General features: G+C 40.3%; 1 protein-coding gene across 3 annotated transcripts; it reads right to left on the bottom strand.

Annotated features, from left to right (window-relative positions):
• Nucleotides 1–975: 975 nt before the first annotated feature.
• hyou1 (hypoxia up-regulated 1) lies at nt 976–26237 on the bottom strand. 3 transcript variants are annotated; one of them, XM_030745933.1, is made up of 26 exons: nt 26197–26237; nt 26008–26040; nt 25709–25917; nt 23199–23274; nt 22864–22957; nt 22672–22750; nt 22376–22530; nt 21737–21813; nt 21474–21655; nt 20952–21067; nt 16914–17100; nt 16541–16675; nt 14727–14809; nt 11140–11272; nt 10749–10936; nt 10349–10487; nt 9833–9890; nt 8837–8913; nt 8433–8606; nt 8101–8258; nt 7904–7991; nt 4716–4972; nt 4548–4632; nt 4014–4269; nt 3777–3890; nt 976–2496 (listed from the first exon to the last, which is right to left on the bottom strand). In XM_030745933.1, exons 4-26 carry the CDS (start codon nt 23266–23268, stop codon nt 2447–2449), a joined length of 2955 nt encoding a protein of 984 aa, XP_030601793.1. In that variant the 5' UTR covers nt 23269–23274; nt 25709–25917; nt 26008–26040; nt 26197–26237; the 3' UTR covers nt 976–2446. The 3 variants fall into 3 exon arrangements, with proteins under 3 accessions (XP_030601793.1, XP_030601791.1, XP_030601792.1); XM_030745931.1 differs by having other exon boundaries at nt 25756–25917; XM_030745932.1 differs by having other exon boundaries at nt 25796–25917.
• Between the last annotated feature and the right edge of the window lie 405 nt (nt 26238–26642).

Genomic DNA, 26642 nt, shown 5'->3' with positions numbered 1-26642 from the left:
AGTAGAAAAGCACTATATAAGTACTAGTCCATTTATTGATTACAACTCAGAATTCAACACAGCCATATCTTTGAAACTCCAAACTCGATGACCTTGTGCTTGGGACATCCATCTGATGATGGATTTTTGACTCCCTCAAAATAAGACCCAGGTAGTGTGAGTTGGTAAATGCACTTCCTCTTTGCTTATCACAGAGGAACAGTACAAGTCTGCATGTTTAGTCCAGGGCTTTCAAATTAAGCCGGCGGCAGGCGCATTTTCCACCTACTCCACCACTCTGCGCCGTCTACTTTTTAATTTTCCTAAAAAAATTTTTTTGCGCTGTCCGCCGTCTCCATTTCCAGCGCCATGGACGCACGTGGCAATATTTACGTTCTTTCAATCTGAGCCATTTGATTGGTTCACGACTGCCATGTGACTATTCATATCATCTGCTGCCGTCATGGCTTCGGTCTTGGCCATAAGGTGCCTGCTACTTTGGCATCCCTCACTGCTACTCCAACACAGTTTGAAATCCCTGTTAGTCCCCTCTTGTGCTCCTTGTTCACTCACAACAGTATTGCTAGCAAGCATTTGGGTGCTTATTCTTATACAATGCAATGACTCGTGACATTGTCCATGGACAAATACTGTAAAATTAGAGGTGGAACTTTAAGAAATAACCTTATGATAGGATGACTACATGTGTAAACTGATTGTCAGTTCATAGCACTTTTCATTCTGTCTCAGTCTTTGAATGAGCAGCCTAAATCAATGATTACAATCCAAGCCACTATTAAATTATTTTCCTTAATTTCGTTGTGAAAGTACAGAAATTAAAAAAAAAAAAAAAAAAAAAAAAAAAAGCCAATATGGTAAAACAGTGGCAATGCAATTCAACCCCAAGCTGGCCTTAAGATGCTCTATAGTTAAAAAGGTACAAACTTGTAAAAACTGAGGAACACATAATAGATTACTCTTCAAAGTGCCTCAAAATTAAAAACAAAATACTTTTTATTAACAGTTTAGAAATACATTGTTTGCATCTCCCAGTCCAAACTGCCGTCTTCATCCCACCCTGGTTTCTTTGTTTGCAATATTTAGAATATAGAGAAACACACAGTATACCCAATCCCCTTACCCTCACCCCCATGTTCTAACAGAAAAAGTGGAGCAAACATTTAATAATCTGCACCACAAAGCCATGTCATAGTAAACAACACTAAACACCTCTACTCACAGCTTAAGAAAAGACTCTAAAAGCATTCAGTCCAACTGGCATCACCAAATGACATTCAAGCACTTCTCAAAAGCTTTATTGGCATCAGTAGAAAAACTCATTGCTAATCCAGCCAGGTCAGAACAGCAAGAGGCAGATATGTGAACAAAGTATTGTTAAATTATCACCATTTGGGAACGGTTTTCATTATGTTCTGTCCACACAGTTGGGGGAATCTGAGTAAACTAAACGCCGCATAATGGACCCTACCTTGTGAATGTCTTTTTTACCTTTTTAATATTTAGCCTATGAGGGAAAAAAACTGGAAAAAAAACATGCAGGTGATGGATGAGCTTCAGGGGTCTGCTAATGTTAGAACATTTATTAAACAAATTAAATGTCCATCAAGTACCAGAATGAAAAAAAAAACAGAAATTAAGACACTTCTTACTGAAAGGCAGAGTCCCACCTTCTGAAGATTATACTGGATGTACAGCATTTCTGGTTATGTGATACTGGTTGTAGCTCTAATTTGCATACCATGGCCTACGTTTTTACATTTTTCGTCAATAGTTATGAGGGAAATTTTACAGTTAATGCTAAGTTTGAATAAATTAGCAAATGTTTTTTCGTTTATGTAGTTAATAGATACGCTTGATGACACTTTCCATTTTTGGCAGGAATCTGCAGGACCAAAGGAATTAAGAATTGGTGCAAAATCAAAAATGGGTAGTCCTCTAAAGGCATGTACTCCAACCAAGACCATGAAGAAGTGCACTAAGTTTGTATGTATACTAACGTCACAGTAACACGCCATGGCTGGGGGGACAGTGCACTGAACAGAACAGGGAATAACATGACAAATCAGAGGAGGAAAGCACTCAACTTTGTCAAATATTGTTAAGATATTTTAATCAGGTCAATTAGCTCCCTCTGAATCAGCAGATATGAGATTATGGTGTTGAATATGGAAAGCATTTGTCTGGAAGGATGCAGTCTGGGGCTTGAATCATGTTAAACTGCTTCTCTGTGGTCTCCATTGCTTACCGAATCCATGATGAAACCCACAAGACAGGGAATGGACAAGAGCTCAAGTTCCTGTCCACTCAGTGTCCAGCAGTAAATAAACAGGCCAATGAGACAAAAGAACAAACACAAGAGGGAGAAAAAAAAAAGACTGAGAAAGAAGTTGAACATTTAGACACTGTCAATAAATATATGGTTATTTTTCATTCACAGTTCCAGCTGTTATAATTCATCCTCTATGTGGTTTTCAGGCTGGGCTCTCTCCAGTGTTTCTAGAAAAGAAGACAGAGATGGGAACCATGAATACTGAGTGCATGTTACAATCCATCCAGCTTAAATATCAACTATCAGATTATTTTTTTTTCCTCTTTTGGCAAATACATTATATCAGTGGAAGTAAATTGAGCTTCAGCTTTGTGTTCATTAGTTTCACACGTGTCTTTTGCTGTGACTAATTTCTGGGGGGTGGGGTATCCCCTGGACAGGTCACCAGTCTGTTGCAGGGCTAACACAGTGACACAGACAACCATTCACATTCACACTTATGGGCAATTTAGAATCACCAGTTAACCTAACCCCACTGAGTGCATGTCTTTGGACTGTGGAAGGAAGCCAGTATCCAGAGACAGCATATTCAGTTCGAGTTGAGTTCCTGCTTGGATAACAATGTCAGTGGAGCTCTGACACCATGGCAACAGGTAAAGAGCAGAGCCTCCATTTGAATCTAGCAGAGAAAGAAATGTAAATGTGTGTTAATAAGGACCATAACATTTATCTTTAAGATTACGAGGGAAAAAGAAGTCAGTGAGTTAACACTACTACATTTTATTTAGCATCCTTTTCATATATGGACTTGAATGAAATATACATTTGTTTGATTATATATTTTTAAACTCTAGAATACTTTGTTATACTCAAGTGAATACTGAGTATGACAGGTCTTGTGGCTGCAAAAAAAGCCCACAGTTGATGAGGCGTTTATGCTGATATGTTTGACTGTAATGCACAATGCCCATATTAGGTGAAAAACAAACATCTCCACTTTGATCTTGTCTGTCCAAAGTTCCAGAAGTGATTTGTGCTTTGTTCAGATCCAACATTGCAAATACCTCAGCTGTGCTGCCACGTGCTTTAGAGAGAAAAGGCTTTCTCCTAGCAACCCTTCCAAAAATGCCATACATGTTCAGTTTTTCTTCTAATTGAAGCTTGAAGAATTTCAGATGCAGGTTTATTTTTTTTTCGTGGTGTGGTGGATTTCTCTGAGCATTACACAGTATTGGGACATCCACTCCTGATAAGATTTTAACATTGTGTTAACGCACACCTGAATGCTCCAGACTAGCAAACTGTCAAAACCTCTGCTTTTATAGAGGTGGTCACACTAGCTTATGATCAATTAAGTGTACCTGATTAGCAGCACCTGGCTAGTACTTACTACGGAAGCGGTAATAACTGCAACGAGTCCTATGAAAACATTCATATTCACATGACTATGCGTTTTCATTATTTTTGTCCAACTCTTAATGTTCTCCAACTCTTGTGGTGGGCTGACCTGTAGTTGTTGATTCTTCTGTGGGTTGTGATTGACTGTCTGAATCTGCAAGTAGGGTACCCTCCTCAGTGGGTGGGGTGTCGCCAGGGGGCATCTCCTCTGGACTTCCTGTATCTGAATTAAACAAAACAAAAGTTATATAATATATGTGAGAGAAGTTATTTATACTCTTCTAATTCTTATTTCATAATCATGGGGAAAGAATAACTGCCATGCATGTTTTTCTGTCTGACCCACCGCTCTTGGTTTCTGTGCTCTCCTCTATGGGCGGGATGGCTTTTTCCTCAGCTGTGCTGTTAGTCTTGCTGCTTTTATCTGTGCTTGTACTGTTCTTGGCTTTGGCTTTAGGCTTGGCAAACTTGGCCTTATTAAGCAAGTAGTTGACCTCTCGATCAAGCAGAGCCAATTTGGACTCAATGTCTTTGGACAGCAGGACTGGTCGCTCTTTTGGAGAGCGTTTCTCCTGCTCTGCGATTGTCTCATTCTTCCAAATCTGTAGTAGATAGATATTTCACAGATGAAGCTCGTTAATTAACATGGAGACTCAAAGTGTGTGAAAACAGTTTTAGAATATCTTGTTTAGCAGGTAAAAGCAGATAAGTCAGAGCAAACAACCTCGGATTTCTCAAGAGGAAAGGGTTTTCAGATATTTAAAATAATAATAATAATAATAATAATAATAATAATCATTACTGAAAATTCAGACTAACTGTCTTTAAAAATGATCACCCATGTGAGAATAGCAAGGAAATTAATAAATTCACCACCTACCATTGTTTCATTGATGACTTTTTCTAACATGTTTAGTTCAACATCAGTAAAGATCTGGTCATTTTCTGGGATCAGTCTGGCACTCCTTTGAAAGAACAAAAACTCAGTCAACACAAAGCTACTGGCCCACAACAAACTATTCACATTTTCTTCCCTCTAACCACTTACTTTAAGAAAAAACTAGAAGTATTGAGCAGGCTTTCTAGGGCAGCCAGACGATCTGGCCATTTGCGCCGTTCCTCCACCCTGAAAAACATGTCCTTGCACAGGGTTTTCAGCTGAGATAGTTTTTCTCTCAGCTGTTTGGTGGTGGCAGCATACCCGTCCTCATCCATCCACTCCGACACCTCCTTCAGCTTGGCTGAGATCTGCTCCTGCTCCTCCTCTGTCACCACCCTTTGGTAATCCTCCTGGTACAGCTTGTCCTAGACAAAGAACATAAACTTCTTGAGCCCTTACAAGAAGAAACAGGGTACAGTGCTGTGAAAAAGTATTTGGCCATTCCAGATTTCTCTTTTTTCCCCATATTTGTCACATATTCCTGTTTTAGATCATTAAGCAATTTTTTTATATTAGATAAAGATAACTCAAGTAAATAAAAAATGCTGTTTTTAAATGATGATTTAATTTAAGGGAAAAAAAGTGATCCAAACCTACCTGGCCCTCACTGAAAAAAGTAATTGCCCTCCCTTGTTAAATTCTGAATTTACTGTGATCAACCACATATGTTGGAAAGTTTAAGTTTCACTAGCCACACCTGATTACTGCCAGACCTGTTGAATCAAGACATTACTGATTGACAAAGTGAAGTAGGCTTAAAAAAAAATAAAACAGCTCAAAAAGCAACACATTATGCCATGATCTAAAGAAACTAAGTTATTAACATTTGTCACTCTGGAAAGAACACAAAGGCCAAAAATCATTTGCCAGAAAATGGTAAATGGACTAGTTCTTATATAGCACTTTTCTACTCTGTCTCAAAGCGCTTATACAGCATGTTTATATTTACCCCATTCATACAAGCACTTCCATGATTAACTGAGCTAAGTGCTTTTATTATCTAATATTCACACTCCAAAGTTTGTGTCGGAGAGCAACTTGGGGTTAAGTATCTTGCCCAAGGATACATTGGCATGCAGCCTGGAGTAGCCAGGAATCGAACCACCGGCCTTCCAATCAGTAGGTGACCTGCTCTACCTCCTGAGTTACAGCCACCCCACAACACCTTGATGATCCCCAAGATGTCTGGGAAAATATTCTGTAGACTGACAAGACAAAGGTTGAACTTTTGGGAAGGCTTACATCTTGTTACATATGGCATAAAATGAACACAGCATTTCATAAAAAGAACATCTTACCAACAGTCAGACATGGTGGTGGTAAGTGTTATTGTCTGGGGCTGCTTTGATGCTTCAGGACTTAGATGACTTGCCATAATCAATGGAACCATGAATTCTGCTCTCTACCAGAAAATCCTAAAGAAGAATGTCCATACCTCAGTTCATGCCCTGAAGTTCGAGTGCACTCGGCTCAGCAGGACAATGAGCTGACACACATGAGCAAGTCCACCTCTGAATAGCTCAAACAACAAAATCAAAGTTTTGGTGTGGCTTAGTCCAGACTTAAATAAAACAGATGCTTTGGCAGGACATTAAACAGGCCATTCATGTTGAAAACTCTCATGTGGCTGAATTAAAGCAATTCTGTTAAAAAAAAAAAAAAAAGCCTTAATTTAGGGGACAAGTACTTTTTCACATAGGGCCAGGTAGGTTTAGATAGCTTTTTTCCTTAAATGGATAAACAGGTGAGGAGCTTAGCCATTCAGGAGGGGCTCAGAGCTTCTGCTCATCCAAATTGAAAGGAGCCAGTTGAGCTGGTTTGGGCTTCTGATCAGAATGCCTCCTAGAAGCGTCCTTGGTGAGGTGGGCATGTCCCACCATGAGGAGGCTCCAGGGCAGAACCAGGACTCACAGAAGAGATTACATCTCTTGGCTGGCTTGGGATTGCCTTGGTGTCCCCCAAAGGAGAAGGTGGCTGGGGAGAGGGAGGTCTGGGCATCTCTGCTTAGCCCCTGCAACCTTTCTCACCATCTTACTACAACTTGAATGATGAAGATGATGAATTATGCAGCTGTGCAGTACTGATCGCGATGAAGGCGGTGCAGTATCTTCACCCTCAGCCACTTCCATTTCTGCTAAAGGCGTAGGCGTGACTTCTCCCTTTGTCCGAGTGATGAAAATAGTTACGGGGTGTTACAGAAATACCTATATACCGCAAAATCCCACAATATAGTGAGAACTCCACGAAACAGAATTAGTAATATATATATTTTTTTAAATCTGCGATACAGTGAAACCACACTAAGTGAACCCGGATATAAGAGGAACAACTGTATTGGAAAAAAGTCAGGGTACACCCTGGACAGGTCTTCAGTCCTTCAGAGAGCAAACACAAAGAAACAAACATCCACCACTAACATTCATCTAATTTAGAATCACCAGTTAACCTAACATATGTATTTTGACTGTGGGTGGAAGCTGCAGTACCCAGACAGAACCCACTTCAGCCAGCTGGCAAATTCAAACCCAGGACTTTCTTGTTGTGAGGTGACAGTGCACCACTATTCCACCCTTTTTTTTCCTTTTTATTCATGGGCTTAGTCCAGTAGTGACAGCCTGGCAGCTACAAGCCTGTTGATGAATCTTATCAACAGGTTTCAGTTGGACGACAGTTTCAAACGTGGCACAGAGATTGCCTGTGAAGGGGATTTAAATGATAAAAACAGAAAAGGAAATTTCAAATCTGAAGTTAACTTCAATTGCTGACTATGTTCATTACAGTTAAGTTTATGTGTTTGTGAATACTAACCAATTTTTTTTTATTTTGGTGGTGTACAGAAGGATAATCAAGCTACAGATGTAATCAGCATGGGCTTAAATCCACATAAAACACCTGATTAACAGCTGTAGGAAAAGTCTGACAAAGCAACATGAAGGGGGAGACCCATTCTTTGGTGATGTTCATGGATTCCAGACTTTTGGCAGTTGATGCCTGCAACAAACTCGCCACAAAATAATTTTTTATGAGTATGTTCGTTTGTTGTTGTGAGAATATAAAAATAGGGGACTTTGAGATGTGCACAACTCTATTACAACTGATAATGTAATGTAATACTTAAAAACTGTATATTTTCACAAACTGTAATTAATGTAAGCTTGTATATGTTAAGTTCAAACAGCATTCCACTAAATAAATTAATAAGAAATAAATAAGTACACACACACACACACACACACACACACACACACACACACACACACACACACACACACACACTTCTGTATGTCCCTGTTTACCTGTGTCTCAAATATGAACGCTTCCAAGCTGTTGAGTGTTTTCTCCCTTTCCTGTTTGGCCAGATCTCGGTCTGTCAAATCCTGCAACCTAAAACCACAAAGATTTTTAGCTGGTAAAACTAAGAAACCAGAGCAGAAAATAAATGGGGGAAAGGAAAAAGAAAAAGAAAAAAAAAAAAAAAAAAATCAAGATTTACTTTTTCTTAGAGGATGTCAGGTCATCAGCTGTGGGGTCAAGGATGTCATTGATGAGCAGTTCCACTGTAATGTCTTCAGAGATTTTGCTCTTTTTCTGAGGTCTAGCCTTCTTCTCTGCCTCCTTCTCTGCCTCACTGTTTGCAGTGTTCTTTTCCTCCTTCACCAGCAGAGAGATGGCTACTTTCAATACCAAGCGTGTCAAGGCTAATCTCTTATAAATATACATTTTCACCAAATGCTTCATAAAATTGAAAAAAATAATTAAATAAAGCTGCAGACAAACATGAATTCACACCAAGATATTTCTCTGGGTATAACATGCAGATCTTACCCTGGCCTCAGTCTTGCTGCCTGCCTCTTCGGTCTTCTCTTGTTTTTTTTCTTCACCTGAATTTTTCCCTGAATCTTCATCCTTCTCCTTGGCAGCCTTGTCTTTCTGTCCCTCATCCTTGCTGTCCTCATGCTTACCATCCTTTCCAGATTCTGGAGGTACTTCCTCCTCATCCTAGACACAACAAATCAAGAGCCAATGTTAGCTATAATGTAATGCCATCCTTGTATTTACATATTTACAGTGCTGGACAACAATCTAGTTTTGTCACATAATTGTAAAACTAACTCACATGGCATGGCAGTTTATCTGGATCAAAAAGTATGAATTCACACTGGTTTAGTCTTTCCAATACTTGTGATTACTAGCTCAGTGAGTGTTGCTTTTGCTAGAGATGTAGTTACCTGGACAGGTTCAGTTACATTTGGGGCAGGTTCTGAGGATCCTCCTCCAAACAAGGTGGAAATGGTATTACCCAGTTCTGAAAGACAGCAAATCATCGCTTCAGTTAAATTATGATGGTTCACATGTGCTAAAGTACAGGTTGTAGCACTGCAAAACTACATAAGATAGCAAAGCACTTTAATTTCAAACAAGCAGAACTTTCCAGATATTCAATCTTCCTGTGTGCTGCATAACAGGAGTGAAAGAAGAACACTGTAGACACACAAAAGTGTGTGTGTGTGTGTGTGTGTGGGGGGGGGGGGGGGGGGGGGGGGGGCCTACGACGAAAGGCTTTTATTGATGAACAATTTCATGACAAAAACAAACTAAATTAAAAATGACCTTGAGCACTGGAGTGCATACATTGCTCTGACAATCTGATGAAGCTGGCCTTTAGAGCTAATAAGTTTGAACAGTAACTTTTACTGAAACACAGGAAGGAGAAGAAAACAGTCTAAACACTGACTGCTAGAGATATGAAAAATTGCCTCTGTCTACACTGACAGAATAGTAGTTATTGTAGCAGCATAATGAGCAAAGGTGAAAAGAAGCAGCAAGAAAACTGCACAGAATACAGACACTCATATTCAACATACATGCTAAACATTAAGCAACAATCCAAAGTTTTAGCCCCACTTCTCAAGCTAGATTTTGCTACTTTGTAGTGCAATGAACAGGTAAGTGGGGGTTTTACTATCTAGCACTTAAGGAGATTTGTTGGGGTTGTGCCAGCTTTATCTGGATAACTGCAGAGGCAGTTAAATAAATGCCCCTTGTTAGGAAATAAAATGGCTGACAAGCTGAGTTAATGTATGCTCATTTTTGGTTCTGCTCTATATTGAGCTGCTGCAGTAAAAATTTCTGTGTAAGACATCAGTCTGTGGTTATTTCACTCATATTGACAGTACAAGTTGAAAATAGATTCAAGCACTGACTAATGTTTGCAAAAAACTTACTAGTTAATGTTGATTCCTCTTCTCTCTCCTCCATAACAGTCTCAAAGACAGACTCCACCTGTGTATGAAAATTAAAATTAAAAAATTAAAACTTTAAAATATGAACATGGCTTACTAAAATTTGTTTTCATATTTGATATTCAAGCAAAAGAAAAGCCTCCCCAAGTTTCCCAATGAACACTGTGCAGGCTATTATGTGATCAGTGGCGCATTAACCCTCAGACATTTGTATTTCACTTTTTCTCTTTGAGATGAGCACATTATCTTGGATTCAAATGTTTTTGGCTTGAAATTCAACAATGCACACTAATCAGTATGACAACCAGAGGGTTCAAAAATTATCAAGATGCTAATTGTTTTCTATTATAGTGGCAAATGATAGTGCAGTAGTTAATGCTTTTGCTGAAGATCTGCTGGTAAGATAAGCTCAAGTTCTTGAAAACATTTTTCTCCAAAACACTTCAAAAGTGAGTGTTTATAGAAGGAGCTCAATCAGTTAAGTGTAGTTTAACTGACCCGGTCAAGCAGGAGCACTCCACTTTCATCCATGTTGAAGTGGGCTTTGATTCCTTTTGACTCTGCATCTGTGTGCTTCTGAAAGCTACTGCCCACGCCAGACAGCTTAACTGTGGTCAAGTTCAGCGAGCCAAACACACTGTAACACAAGCAAGCATGCAAGACATGGCTTTACACATAAATCCAATTAAATCATGAGGGCATTCAGTGACATTTGAATCTCAAAGGCAGAGCCTACTGATTATTAGACAAGTTAATAACATTAATAACACAATTCCTGTTTTCTTGGGGTTTTGTTACCATTTACAGACATGCCAGGAAACTGTTGAAATGAACCCAATTTCTGTGCACAATTTAAAAAAAAAAAAAGAAAAAGCAAACTTTGTCCAAGAACTCCAACCTGAGGTCTTCCTGACTGAGAAAGCTGAGGTCGCCGTAGTTGATCTCGAAAGCAAAGTCATCATTGTAACGGTTGAATGTAATGACCTTACGCTGGGGGTAGGGTGCCATCCTCTGGAACAGGATGCGTTTGTTGTGTTTCAAGGTTTTGACACCTTCTTCCTCCTCCATCTCCCGGGTAAACTCCACCTAATACCATGACATCCCATGTGGTCAGCAATAACGTGAATTGTGTTCAGGATTTCTCACAACTCTAATTGGACTAATACAGGTCATCTACCATCAAAGCTTTTAGAAAACTTCAACAATAACACATTTTTAAAAATCTTTAACAGTTATTGTGATTTGTATTCGTCCCCATCAGTTTGAGGCAGTGAAGGACCTACACTGACCTGAATGGGGAAAACAGCTGCATCTCGAACCAAGAAAGGTTTGACCTTGAAGGCCTTGCTCAAGGCAGCGGCCTGGTATACTGCACCCATGGCTGCTGCCTCATCTGCATTGATGTTCTTCCCCAGTTCCTCTCTGTACAGAAAGAAAATATATTTGACTATCCTGGCATTTGGAGAGAGTAGAAGGGCACTTAAGTGCATGCCTCACCGACCAGAAATTTTCTCTGTACCGATACTATGTTGCAATAGATTCCACCCAATGTTGTCATACTTCATCATAAATTACTAGATCCCAAAGACTAGAAATTAATTTTACTGGCTTTGAAAACTAAACTCCTCCGTGAATCACCACCTTAACGTGGTGAAGGGGTTTGTGTGTCCCAGCGATCCCAGGAGCTATGTTGTCCAGGGGCTTTGCTCCCTGGTAGGGTCTCACATGACAAAATGGTCCTAGGTCAGGGGCCAGAAAAAGCGCGATTCCAACAACCCCTATGAAAGGCACATCAAGGGAACTGTTTACCCTGCCTGGGATAGGCTAACAGGGCCTCACCCTGGAGCCAGGCCTGTGGAGGGAGCTCAAGGGACAGCGTGGCTGGGCATTAGCCCATGGTGCCCGGCCAGGCACATCCTGAAGAGGAGACATGGGCCTGCCTTTCTGTAGGCCCACAACCCGCAAGAGGTGTTGTACCTGGCAAACCGATCCCCGGCTATCGAGACTGGCTATGGGGACATGGAACGTCACCTCTCTTGTCAAACTCACCTCAATGCATGGCCTGGGCTGTGGAACCAATTTCCTGGATAGGGGTTGGACTGTGTTCCACTCTGGAGTTGCCCTCAGTGAGAGGTGGCTTGTATCCCCTAGGCTTACTGCCTAGGGCAGGGGTGCCCAAACTCGGCCCGCGGGCCGCTTCCGCCCCCACCCTCTACTTCCGGACCGCGAATTGATATCAAAAATAACATACAATTTGGCCCTTTAAGTAACTTTTTTTGACATTTCACCTTCCCCTCCAATTAAGAGGGTTAAGCAAAATGTCAAAAAAGTAACTTAAAGAGCCAAATTGTATGTTATTTTTGACATAAATTCTGCGAGATCTTCAACTCCCACCTCTGGCAGAACTTCAACAGCATTCCGAGGGAGGCCGGTGAGACTGAGACCTTGTTCTGCACCTCTATTGTTGAGGCTGCTGCTCAGAGCTGTGGCAGAGAGGAAAGCGGTGCTCTACCCACAGGGTTTATAGTGCAAGTGGGGCACTGCTGAAGTCAACTGAGGCTATAGCTGGGCGGTGGAAGGAATACGAGGACCTGCTTAATCCCACTGACATGGCTTCTGTAATAGAAGAGTCTGGGAACAAGGGGAATGACTCGCCCATCACTGGGGGTGAGGCCACTGAGATGGTTAAACAATTCCTTGGTGGAAGGGCCCCTGGGCTGCACAATATTCAGTTCCTGAAGGGTCTGGATGTTGTAGGGCTGTCTTGGTTGACACGCCTCTGCAACATTGCATGGAGATGTGGGGTGATACCACTGGATTGACAGACTGCGGTGGTGGCCCCCATCTTTAAGGAAGGGTGTGCTTCAGCCATCAGGGGGATCACACTCCTCAGCCTCCCTGGTATGGTCTATGCCAGGGTGCTGGAAAAGAGGGTCCATCTCTTAGTCAAACCTAGGATTTAGGAGAAACAATGTGGTTTTCAGGCTGGTTGCAGAACACTGCAAGCTCTTTATCCTTTCAAAGATATTCAGGTCTGTGTGGGAATTTGCGCATCGCATTGAAGAGAGAAGGGAGCAAAGATTGACAGATGGATTGGGGCTGCTTTTGCTGTGATGCGGACACTGTTCAAGTCTGTTGTGGTGAAGAGCAAAGCTGTCAATTTACCGGTCAATATACGTCCCTACCCTCACCTATTGTTACGAACTTTAGGTAGTAACCAAAAGAACAAGATTGCGAATGCAAGCGACAGAAATGAGCTTCCTCCAAAAAGTGGCTGGCCTCTCCCCTAGAGAGTGTAGTCATTTGTGAGAGGCTCAGAGTAGAGCCACTGGTCCTCCACATTTAAAGGAGCCAGTTGAGGTGGTTGGGGGATCTGACTAGGATGCCTCCTGGGCGCCACTTATGTGAGGTGTTTTATAGATTATATCTCTCAGCTGGCCTGGGAATGCCTCAGGGGTCCCCGTGGATGAGCTTGAGGAGGTGGCTGGGGAGAGGGAGGTCAGGGCTTCTCTGCCCCCACGACCTGGCCCCAGATAAACAGAAGATGGATGGATGGAAAACTGTAAAATATGATTTTATATTTGTACTTAAAAAATTAGATCCACACAAACAGATAATGGCCTATCATCACCCTCTTAAAATAATGGCCCAAGTCATTTTTTAACTTAAATTTTATTTTTGCCAAAATCATCATATTTTTGATGTTTGGTTCAGTGTTTTGTATTTTCTGAAAAACTTGGAAAAAAAAAAAGTTGTATTACTTAGAGGGAGACTATATATAATCTGGATATATTTTATACAGTTTATGTTCCCTAATAGCATCCTCTGAACAGACCTGTTGGCCTATAGAGCTCCACTGTTAAATGTTTTACTTGTACAGTAAGTGATATATTGGATAAGAAACTAATTTGGCTGTAGGTCAGCCATCTTTGAGCTGATACAAATTTTGAAAATTTGTGAAAAAAGTCAAAAATCAGAAATTCATATAGCTTCACCCAATAAGATTCCCCAAATAAATAAAGAAGTTATAATTGCTGCTGAACATGAATGTACAGTTTATCTTCAAAATTCCATACATTTTTAAAAAATGAAAACTGAAAATAAAAAATTAAAAAATGTCCAGAGCATTTTATAGCTTTTTGTATGTTGAATACTCAAAAGAGTTGGCCTTGGAATAAAACAGGAGTAGGGATTAAAAGGTAGACATCAAAATACAGCATTTTTGGAAAAATCTGAAAACTCATTTATAAAAAAAAAAAAAAAAGTCAAAAATCAAAAATCCATCTTCCTTTTGAGCTTTTGTCAGAAAGTGTTTGTGCCAAGTTTCAGAAGATTTCAAATATAAATGACTAAGGAGTAGCAACTTTAGGAAAAAAGCTTATGAACAACAGAATCAGAGAAGTATCAGATTATTTATTTCAGCAAAACTTAATAAAATGAAATTAAGAAATAAGACATTTGCCAAGATATGACCTGCATATGTATATTTGATTTTTGTATAGGAATTGTTGTTCACTTTGCATTATTGTGATCTTAATTTAAAACAGAAAAAGACAATGAATTATCAATAGTCACTGCTTATACCAGAGTACCAATTTTTATCATGATAGATAAAAAATTCACAGAGATATAAATTTAAAAATTCTGCAAATGATGATCAGGATTTTATTTTTAATTTTGACTGATCTTTGGCCTTGAAAATTAAATAATATGTCCTTGGGCCCCTAAGGAATATTTCCACAAAGTTTCATCAGTTTTGGTTCAAATCCTTTTGCAATATATTGCTAACAGACAAACAAACATGAATGAAAACAAAACATCCCTCTACCCATTGGTGGGCGAGGTAATGTGCCAACTGTCTCTGAACGATACTTACTTCCCCACAGCTTTAAGCAGCACTTCCTGAACCTTCGGCACACGGGTGGAGCCACCTACTAAAATCACCTGCTCAATTTCCTCCTGTTGTCAGAAACATAGAAACACAGTACAGGAACACATATGCGGTGCTTAACCCAGCAGTCTCAATCTCCTGGCCCCCGGGCCTCATCCGTCCCCAAATTGCGGACCGGAAGTAGGGGGTCGGGGCTGGATGAGGCCTGTGGGCTGGGAGTTTAAGACCGTTGACTTAACCCCTGAGCCACCATGCTGCCTGTCAATGGGTTGTCTGCTGAATTACATTTCTTTTTGTTTTTTTTGTTTTAGGGTAAAAAACAAAACAAAACAAACAGCAATAATAATACTGCTTCAACTTTGTCTCCTGCCATTCCTGACCTAATGTATATTAAAGAGCCACATATATTAGTCGTGGCCAAAAGTTCTGAGAATGACAAGCATTGGTTTTCAGTTTTCTGCTTCAGTGTTTTTAGATATTTTTGTCAAAGGTTTCTGTGGAATGCTGAAGTATAATAACAAGCATTCCACAAGTTTCAAAAATTTTTTTTGACAATTACATTACGTTTATACAAAGAGTCAATATTTATAGTGTTGGCCCTTCCTTTTCAAGACCTCTTCAATTAGTCCTGGCATGCTGTCAATCAACATCTTGGCCAAATCCTGAGTGATAGCAACCCATTCTTACAAAAATCAATGCTTGGAGTTTGTCAGAATTTGTGGGTTTTTGTTTGTCAATCTGCCTCTTGAGGATTGACCGCAAGTTCTTGAGGATATTAAGGTCTGGGAAGTTCACCACTTCTGCCTTATGCCACAATGCTCCATCATGCTGGAAACAGCATTGTTCTTGGGCAGTTGGGAGAAGTTGCTCTCAAAGGATGTTTTGGTACCATTCTTTCTATTTATGGCTGTATCCTTAGGCAAAATTGGGAGTAACCCTTTTGGCATGACAGGACTAATAATTTTTCCAGATACCCCAGTCCTCAGCAGTTCAATAACTGGAGAGAAGTAGATTCTTTGCTGCCCTACACCAGACCATCCTCCAAAAGTTGTGGTGTCAATGCACATACAGATGAAAACACACATGCCTGCTGCCATTCCTGAACAAGATCTGCACTGGTGGTGCCTTACTCCCGCAGACAAATCATATTTAGGAGATTATGACTGCACGCATTTACTTGCAGGTAACCACAGTTAAAAAGTAGAAGAACAATGACTGCAAGAACCATCCTACTTTTAAAACATCTAATCTGCTATTTGAACTCACTCAGCATGACCAAGTAATCTCTGGCCTTGTCCCTGCCAACACTCTCACCTGTGTTAACAAGACCATCACTGACATGATGTCATCAGGTACTCTACAAAGTGGAAATTGTTTTTTGGGGATTTTGTTCATTTTCATTGCAAAGAGAGACTTAGCAATTATTTGCAATTCATCTAATCACTCTTCATAATATTCTCGAGTATATGCAAATTGCCATCATAAAAACTGAAGCCACAAACTTTGTAAAAACCAATACTTGAGTCATTCTCTTGGTCATAACCGTAAACACATTATCCAGCAATAGAATAAAAGTATAAATAAAAAGGAAAAAATAGGAAAGGTAGAGTTAGGACAGGTGTCTACTAGGGTCCTGATCGCCCGGCGCTGCGCCTTGCTGAGGTACTGTTGCACAGAACTGAGAATTTGATGGTGCTGATAGAATTCCTAATTCTGTCTTTTGCGTATCCCATGTTTGCAGCCAAATCTGCCCACATCCTGTCATGTGGGACAACTGAACTGCACTTGAGCATACTGACCAGCTTCATCTCTGCAGCAGTGAGGGCATCCTGCACTGGACGAGGCACTCTTTCAAACAGATCAGCACACAGCTCTTCGAACTCACTCCTAGTCACCTTAGCTTTGAAGTCAATGTCATCCATCAAACCTTCCACCTGGGAAATTTAAAAAATAAAATAAAATAAATTAAAAAAAAAAAAAAAAAAAAAAAAGTACATTTCTGCAAGTTTAACACTGAAATTTTGATTTCAGATTAGTGATTTAATTAGGACCTTTGGAGAGCTTTTCCATATGTTGCAGATGATTTATCAGCGAGACAGTATAGAACATTACAGTGAGATACAGAACCAGTGACATGAGGTGAGTGTTATGAATTCTTGTCCCTGGGCTCACCTGGGCCATGAAGTCCACATTTGCACTCAGCACAGTCTTGAGCCTCTGAGCCTCTTTGAGGAGCTTGGCCATAGCCCGGTGATTCTCCCGCACATCTTTCCTGCTCTTCTTCTGCTCGTTGAACAGTTTGGCCAAGTGGTTACGAAGTCGCAGATCCATCTCAAAGCCCCCCAACCCGCGATCAAACCTTAAGTTAGAGCACATTTGCACACCTTAGTCTGGATGGAGGTAGATGTGGGAGGTTAATCGTAAATTACAATTTGAAGGTTTTAATATTGACCAACAAAATTAAAAAGAAAAAAAAAAAAGAAAAAAAAAAACTTTTCTATTTTTTTTTCTAGTTACAGCCATAACAAGATAAACAACCACATAAAACTATTCCTAACTGTTGAATGAAAAGCCTTCAGGGCTCAGGCACTCTTCTTTCATGGAAATTCACAAGGGGATCACACAGCCACACCAGGCCCAAGCAGAGGCTGGCTGTACACACCAAAAAAAAAAAAAAAAAAAAATTTTCACCACAGGCTACGCTTAGAGATGCAGGGACAGATGTAAGGCATATTACTATGTTACAGCAGTCGGATAAAAAAAAAAAAAAAAGGTGCAATCTACAATTAAAAACAACAGTGTTGATAGTACTATAGGTCACACTGAAGCTGGAAATTGAACAGATGATGAATGTTGGCAGGATCTATAACTAACAGGTTGGCTGTCTGAAGAGACAGGAATTCTGTAGTAAGATGGATGAAGTGGAAGAGACATGCAAATAGAACAGAGGTGATGAGGAGTTGCTGGGAAGGTATGGTTTTAAGGAGAGAAATGCACAAGGAGAGACAGACGCAATCTGAAAGAGATAAACGAGTGCACGGTGGTTGCAGGGGAAAATGTAGCTAGGCAGGTAGTCTGCAGGATGCCTGAGAAGCGAGTGAAGGCTTACGCAAGGATTAAGTAGTAAAAGTTGAAGGAGGAAGAATGTTGCAGAGTTCAGATAGGAGTTGAGACAGGCTCTAGGTGGAAGGGAAAATTGCCAGATGAGTGGGAAAGTACAGCTAAAGTGGAAATTTAAGATGGTTTGGACATGTGCAGAAGAGGAGTGGATTATAAGTAAGACAGAGGCAGATGATCTGCTGCGGTAACCCCTAAAGCAGGGATCCTCAAATCCAGGCCTCGAGGGCTGGTGTCATGCGGTTTTAGATGTGTCCCTGAACCAACACACCTGAATCAAATGACTGAATTACCTCCTCAGCATGCAGTTAAGTTCTCCAGAGTCCTGCTAATGACTTCTATATTTGACTCGGTTGTGTTGAAGCTGAGACACATCTAAAAGTTGCCCTTGGCCACCACCAGACACACACACACACTGCACCTGACCGCTACAATGCCTCTTATGGGTGGTGGGCCTACAGGAGGCCGGGCCCATGTTGTCTCTTTGGGCTGGCCCAGCCGGGCACCACAGGCTGATGCCTGGCCACGAGATGCTCTCCCTTGAGCTCCCTCCCCAGGCCTGGCTCCAGGGTGTGGTCCCAGTAACCCTATCCCGGGCAGGGTACTTCCATAGGGGCCTTCTGAATGGCTCTTTGTGTGTGATTTTTTTTTAATTTATTTATATTTTTATATATATATATATATATATATATATATATATATATATATATATATATATATATATATATATATATATATATATATATATAGTTCAATAGCGTTTCAATCTACGAGAAGGGATTATCAAGAAAAGATTGTGAAAACTACCTGCAAAAATTAATTTTGACCACCGGCAACCAACTCCCCGAACTTTGTGGTACGTTAGCAAGTGGCCCAGTATCCGTGGGCGGATATATACGTGTAATTGGTGGAGAAACCCAGCGTATACACCGTATACACGTATACACGTAGAAGTTGCAGCGCATCCAAGTCACTGGATGCTTACAGTTATGTTGTTTACGGCCATGTACCAAACGCCAAATATCATGATACTGACTCTGAGTTTTGTGTCTTGAAGGCAGACGTTCTTCCGAGTCAAAGACAAGGAAACAGGAGCGCTGTGTATGAGGTTCGGGTCATTGTAAACAAGTCAGAGAACTACGTCCTCACAGCGGATTGTACCTGCATGGCAGCGTGAGTACTTCGTCAAATTGCTTTTCTAGCTTGCTAAGAGTTATCGACTGCAGATATTATTGATTTACAATGAAAAAAATATATATTGTTCCAGTCACACTGTGAGACACGCTCAACCATTCATATGTGAGTCTGCTCAGACTTTTGACTGGCAATGCATTTTGTAGTGCGATTAAATATTAATTTAAAAATTAGGACTCTGAGTCCAGCGACACCTCACCTGTAAATAGCCAGCCACACTACAGTTTAAAAGCCAAATACCCTACCAGCTAATGCTGTTTACTTTAGATACCTGACATCCCGGTATAAACAACGGAAGATAAATAACTTAAACTGATATAAACGTTGGACTGAGGACAGGATCAGAAATGCTCACGTTTGAAGCGCCCATTTTATAAGTACATTTGATAGCTTGCAATCACAGGCGCCTCTGTTTTCTCTTAAACAGCCGTGATCCCGTGGGATTCGGTACAACTTCAGTCTACTTTTTGTAGAGTAGAAATTCTGACAGCCAAACATGCAACAGCCAGACATTTTGATGCTGATATCGCTTTTAAATCACATTTAAATGCTGCGCAGTCTCCTTGTTCTTATTGATTTGAATGGAGTAGCAGTTCACTTCCGTTGCCAAAATGTGCGGGCATCCTTTGATGATGTAGCCTGTGAAAGGGTCTATTAGTACGCATATTAATCACACACACTGGATTAGTGGTCACATTGGAACACTGCATGCTTTAGGTTTTTTTTTCTACTAGTAGAACTACACATTCATATCTAGAGTCACACCATTATACACTATGCACTTTTGACACTATATTACCAACTCAAGGTCAAGTTGCTGGGAGCTGTGTGTCCCAAAGTGGGGATTGAAGTCCCACCTGAGTACACAAATTTACTCTCTTACATTAATAAATTAACTAAGATAAGACTACCCTAAAAGTGTTTCTAGTAATGAGAAATTATGGACAGCTGGGCAGGGGAGTGCTCCTGTGGGAGGTATTTTCACGTGGGAAAGTTGTTTGTTTTGACAGCCCCCAGAGAACTGTGTCATGAAGCCTCTGCAAAAGGATCAAACTAGTGTGGTTCATAGTGGATTGGAAGCATCCTTCTATGCCCACTGGCCCTGTTAACAGCAGGTGGGGGTGTGAGTTTGGGGGATAAAAGGCGGTGGTAAAGTTGGAAGGCAGCGCTCTTTTTGCTCTTCCTCTATCCCCTTTGCAGCGGCTCCAAGGCACTCACTCCCGGGAGGGCTTTTTGCTTTCTTGTACTCTTTTAAACTCTGGACTTCGACTTCTTCTTTCACCCCTTTTTACTCACTTTTTCACTCACTACTTTCTTCCACTCTTTTGTACTTTACTTCTCACTTTTTAACATCACTCACTTACGGTCCTTTCCTCACCTTCTACTCTTTCTGTTCTTGCATCTTTCTTTGTGTGTGTGTATATTTCAGTCTTAACTATGTTACTGTCTGTGTTTTGGTCTTTGTCTGTGTTTTGTGTAACTAAGATGTCTAATAAACAGCCTGCACTGGAACCTGTTTATCCCAGTGATTTATTGGAAAATTTGGATTTAATTGGGTTTGAATTTTCGGCCAAAAGGAACATGGAGACCCTTAAAAATGTTACAAACACTGTCAGGTTTCCGATATGTGTCCCCCCCCAATAGTAAACTCATTCCTACGCCCTTGGGTGCTGCTGAGGCTGCTAACAGGCTCAGAGAATAAGAGATCCAACAAAAAACTGGAGCAACACAAAAGAAATTTCATAGTCTGTTAAATTTTAAACAGTTAGTAAAAAGTTTCAAAGTCCTTTAATTTAATTATATAAATGTGTTTTTTCTTATTTGATCTTTATCAGAAACAACTCTTATAGGAGCTGCTACCCTCAGTGGCACTGTTACTGCATGGATCAATGGACTCACCCAACACCTCGAATCTGTAACTGAGGCTGAGTGCCAGACTCCTTGGTTTTGACAGTCTGATAGGTGACGATGGTGGCAGTAGTGCTGCCAGAGCCCATATCATAAAACAGCACATTCTGGAACGGAACAAAATCAGGCTTTCAACAGTTCTGTAGTCACATTTTCTCCTCTAAACATTCTGAACAGTATCAAATATCATCTCTGGGCAATTAGCCCTCTAGGACAAAGTGACAGATAACACTGCAAGTTGTATTAAAGAAAGGCACAGATTTTTGTTTTATAAAATATGCCAAGTTCAACTTTTCAAAGTTAATATTTTTTCTTTAGATGACAATTACGTAATTAATAATGCTTTAAGAATAAATGCGTTTTGCTATCATTATTATTTTGCCATTATGATTGCTTCTCACAGTAAATTATTCTTGAGATCCCTCGGGACCCTAGTCAGTAGTGCAAGTCTATAAATTATGTCAGTAGGATGAGGTTTAATGTGTGTAACTGGGTATAAAGCTGAATCTTCACCTTAGCTGTGCCATCAATATCTTTCCTCCTGAAGACCCCATAGTTCAAGGCCACAGCCGTGTTGTCATTGATGAGCTGAAGGACCTTTAGACCTGCCATATGTGCAGCATGCAGGACTGCCCTGCGTTCTGCCTGGTTGAAAAAGGCCGGTACAGTGATCACTGCATCTTTGATTGGTTGTTCTGTGAATTAAGGAGAAATAGGTTTTAAAAGAATGTGCTGGGTGTATATGAATATTATAATGATGCATCAAACAACCTAACCTGCAAAGTCCTGAGCCAGTCCACGAGAGTAATTGAGGACCATACCAAAGAGCTCCTCTGGTGTGTACTGCATTTCTCTGGCAGAAACATAATGCAGTTAGATGATCCTGACTAGGACAGTGTCCTGTTTCTGTCTATAATCTATTGATAACTTCTGTGATTCCATGACAACTGCATTACAAACTGTATCATCACCATCATCAGATAATTAGTAATTTTTAAAAAAATTGCTTTCCTGCATTGAATGTCAAAATCAACAGAACATAATTTCATAATATCACTGCAATAAAGTATGTAGAGACAACTCTTTCTCAACTAAATCTCTAGATCTCAACTACCGGTACATGGGCAATTCTGATCTGATGTGTCAGACAGCACCCTCAATTAAAAAAAAAAAAAAATCTGGGAATATCTTTTGGAGGAATTGTGTTGATCTCTCCAGTAGAGTTCCAAATATTCAAGAATCAATGTGAAAGCTGTGAAGCTGTTCTGGCAGCACACAGTGTCACATTTTTGTCCTTTACTTCCTTTTGTATGATGTGAAGATAGGTAGGACATTTAGTGCTTTAAGTGATCAAGTAGAGTAGAAAAGCAATATATAAGAACTAGTTCATTTACCACTTATATAAAGAGACTCACTCTGAATTTTTAAAGTAGATTGTGCCTCTCACTGGGTCCTCCTGTATCTGATGTTCAGGGAAATTTTTCTGGTAGAGGTCCACCTGGTGGTTGTTGTACTTTTTACCCAGGAGGCTTTGGAGGTGCCTATAAACACTTTTGGGGTTCTTCACAGACTAAAATATTGTACAAAGCATGGAAACATTAACAGTATACAAGAACAAGATTATATGACAATATCAGAATATGCCATTTTGATAAAGTAGATTAAGCTGATATTCTCTCCAAGTCAGTTCAGGAAATTTGATAAGTCTTACCACTCCCATTGCACTGTCTCCAAAAAGTCTCTCACCCTCCTTGAGACATACAACTGTGGGTGTCTTCCTTCTCGACTCCCTGAAGGACATGACAACACACACAATGGTAGCATCTCATGCTTTTTGAGCACGCAAAAGAAATAGGGAATTTGACATTGGCATTTTTTCCTCAATTCAGGAATGTGCACTCACTTGTTTAGAACAATCTCCATTGGCACACCAGGTTTAACTATTGCCATTTTCATCCACTCGCTGCCCAGATCAACTGACATGACAGCCACAGTCACTGCAGGCACAAAGATCAGTGTGAACACTGATCTTTGAAAAACATTGTGCTAACTACACCTACTATATTGTAGGTGTAGCTAACACAGTACAGTATACTTTATCTTTGTATTCTGCTGCATGCACTCATCAATGCAGCTACAGAGTTGGCTTTTATCAGTTCAGTCTTTCATAGTTACGAGCACTGCTTACCACAACATGTCTGAGAGAAATGTCAGAGAAATGCTGAGTGATTACGTTACCTATGTGAGAAGGCAACATTGCCAGCACAAGATAGAAGAGAGCACCCAGCACCAGCTTCCGACCACTCATGATGAGCTGTAAGATGAACAAGAAAACATTTGTGAATTTATCACATGTGAATTTGATTTATGTGAATTTAACCTTTATGTGAACATTTATCTGGTCACAAAATTAGAATATCATGAAAAAGTTGATTTATTTCAGTAATTCCATTCAAAAAGTGAAACTTGTATATTATATTCATTCATTACACACAGACTGATATATTTCAAATGTTTATTTATTTTAATTTTGATGATTATAAATGACAACTAATGAAAACTCCAAATTCAGTATCTCATAAAATTAGATCATTGTGAGGTTCAATATTATAGGTTCAATACTGAAGACACCTGGTGCCACACTCCAGTCAGCTAAGGCCTTTAAATGGTCTCTCAGTCTAGGTCTGTAGGCTACACAATCATGGGGAAGACTGCTGACTTGACAGTTGTCCAAAAGATGACTTTTGACACCTTGTACAAGGAGGGCAAGACACAAAAGGTCATTGCTAAAGAGGCTGCTGTTCACAGAGCTCTGTTTCCAAGCACATTAACAGAGAGGCGAAGGGAAGGAAAAGATGTGGTAGAAAAAAGTGGACAAACAACAGGGATAACCACACCCTGGAGAGGATTGTGAAACAAACCCATTCAAAAATGTGGGGGAGATTCACAAAGAGTGGACTGCAGCTGGAGTCAGTGCTTCAAGAACCACCACACACAGACGTATGCAGACATGGGTTTCAGCTGTCGCAGTCCTCGTGTCAAGCCACTCTTGAACAAGAGACGGCGTCAGAAGCGTCTCGCCTGGGCTAAAGACAAAAAGGACTGGACTGCTGCTGAGTGCTCCAAAGTTATGTTCTCTGACCAAAGTAAATTTTGCATTTCCTTTGGAAATCAAGGTCCCAGAGTCTGGAGGAAGAGAGGAGAGGCACAGAATCCACGTTGGCTGAGGTTCAGTGTAAAGTTTCCACAGTCAGTGATGGTTTGGGTGCCATGTCATCTGCTGCTGTTGGTCCACTGTGTTTTCTGAGGTCCAAGGTCAACGCGGCCATCTACCAGGACGTTTTAGAGCAATTCATGCTTCCTGCTGCTGACCAACTTTACGGAGATGCAGATTTCATTTTCCAACAGAAAGCTACCAGTATCTGCTTTAAGGACCATGGTATCCCTGTTCTTAATTAGCCAGCAAACTCGCCTGATTTTAACCCCATAGAAAATCTATGGGCTATTGTGAAGAGGAAGATGCAATAAGCTAGACCCAACAATTCAGAAGGCCACTATAAGAGCAACCTGGGTTCCAGTGCCACAGACTGATCGACTCCATGCCACAGCGCATTGCTGCAGTGATCCAGGCAAAAGGAGCCCCAACTAAGTATTGAGTGCTGTACATGCTCATACTTTTCAGTTGGCCAACATTTCTAAATAGCCTTTTTTTGTATTGGTCTTTAGTAATATTCTAATTTTCTGAGATAGTGAATTTGGGGTTTTCATTAGTTGTCAGTTAAAATCATCAAAATTAAAATAAACATTTGAAATATATCAGTCTGTATGTAATGAATGAATATAATATACAAGTTTCACTTTTTGAATGGAATTACTGAAATAAATCAACTTTTTAATGATAATCAAATTTTATGACCAGCACCTGTATACACGGGCCCTAACTGCTCCTAACCAGTACCTTTCCATTAGCTTTGAGATGTTTTCTTGCTCACTTGTCCATGCTATTTTTTCATTAAACTTGAACTGTTGACTCCCTATATATCTTGAGAAGACAAACCTATTTTTGCTGATTGTGCGATTTTAACTAGTATCTGGTAAAAGTACCCCCCCCCCCCCAAGATTTTCAAAATTAATTTGACCTCAGGCATGATATTGTGTCCTTGCCAGGTGAAGGCCTTTGCTCAATGAAATGCAAAGGATATAATGCACCTGATTCCATTCACATAGGTGTAGACCATTCAAAACACGTGGCATTAATAGCACTGTCTAATGTACTGTGCCTGAGCCAGAACTTCAGAGTCACACTGAGTACATCACAAACCAGAACAGTGTTGTAGGGAGAAAAGAGTGAACCTGTACAGAAACGTCTAGACCCCCTCGAGGTATGACACATGAAATGCAAAATGGATGTACATTGCAAAGTCTTATTTTTTTCCATTTATTGTATGTTAATAAAACACCGGTCTTTTGGCTTCTGGGCACCATTATACATGCTAAACATAAGAGAACCTGCTGATGAGTATTGCATAGTCAAAATACAACACTTTATGTTTAGCACCACATCAATAAGCCTTCAATTCAAGCACAGCTGGACCAACAGTGCAGTCTTCCAAGTAAAAGCTAGCACCGATAAGCTACTACAAAGACCACTAGCAGGAGTTGAAAGCTACCGTTAGCTAGCTTACTGTATAAAAACCATCAATATGAAAGCATAACTGTCACATTTTACCGCTGCGGGAGCATCTTACCTGTCTTCAATCAGCACAAATAAGACTGTGAGAGGCTACCAACATACCCTGCTTTTCCGGTTGTGAAGTTAGTTTTCCGGCTGTTACCTTTATCCAGAGCGTCTTTGTTGTCACACTTAGTAGTTCTAGTTCCCCTTATTACCGGCTTGCTCTCAGTAGTCGGCCCCAGAACGCGGCGTCACCTCATTGGATCCACTGCACTGAAGCCGCTACCGGGAGAAGAGCTATTGTCAAGTTACTTACAACCAAGCATACTGTTACCGGTTTGCGTTTGGGATGCTAACATATCGTAGACTTACAAAGATACCACGCATGTTTTTTGTTTCCTGCATCTACAAATGAAAATAAAGAAAAAAAAATAGTTAAGTATCCTGGTCATTCTGGCATGTATTCGTATATCAAAATCGTTATAATTGTCAAATACATCATTTCAGAACGAATACAATAGACGGTTAGTGTGATTGACTGTAGGAACAGAACTTACGTACTCTTGTTGTGAAAGAAATATCCCAAGACTTCCGGTAATTACCTTTAGCTATCTTGACGCCTGGTTCCATAACCAATGACAATCCAAATCAGAACCCGCCCACATCGTTCCACGCATTGCCCAGCGATTGGCCGAGCAGTGAGTGACGTCACAAATCTTGATCCCATTGGTCCACGTAAAGGTAGTGGGCATGTATGGAATAACGCAATTTCCAGGTAAAGTTTGAGCAAACCACGTACATTTTTTAAATAAACTGTTTTTCCTCACGTTTGTTACTTTATAAACGCCTTGTGTTGTTTACTGCCAAAATTACAATTTCAATGCATGCATGTATCATTTTATTATAAAGCCCATCTCCTGACCTGTACATTGATAAATTGAAATTTGAATAAGGAAAAAAATAAAAATCAAAGAACTGGAAGTCAGTTACAGTTTTGTACCTGATGT

The sequence above is a fragment of the Archocentrus centrarchus genome, chromosome 14 (assembly GCF_007364275.1).
Source record: "Archocentrus centrarchus isolate MPI-CPG fArcCen1 chromosome 14, fArcCen1, whole genome shotgun sequence".
NCBI classification, from domain to species: Eukaryota; Metazoa; Chordata; class Actinopteri; order Cichliformes; family Cichlidae; genus Archocentrus; species Archocentrus centrarchus.
The sequence above is the reverse complement of the archived record's forward strand: the minus strand, read 5'-3'. Positions and strand labels throughout refer to the sequence as shown.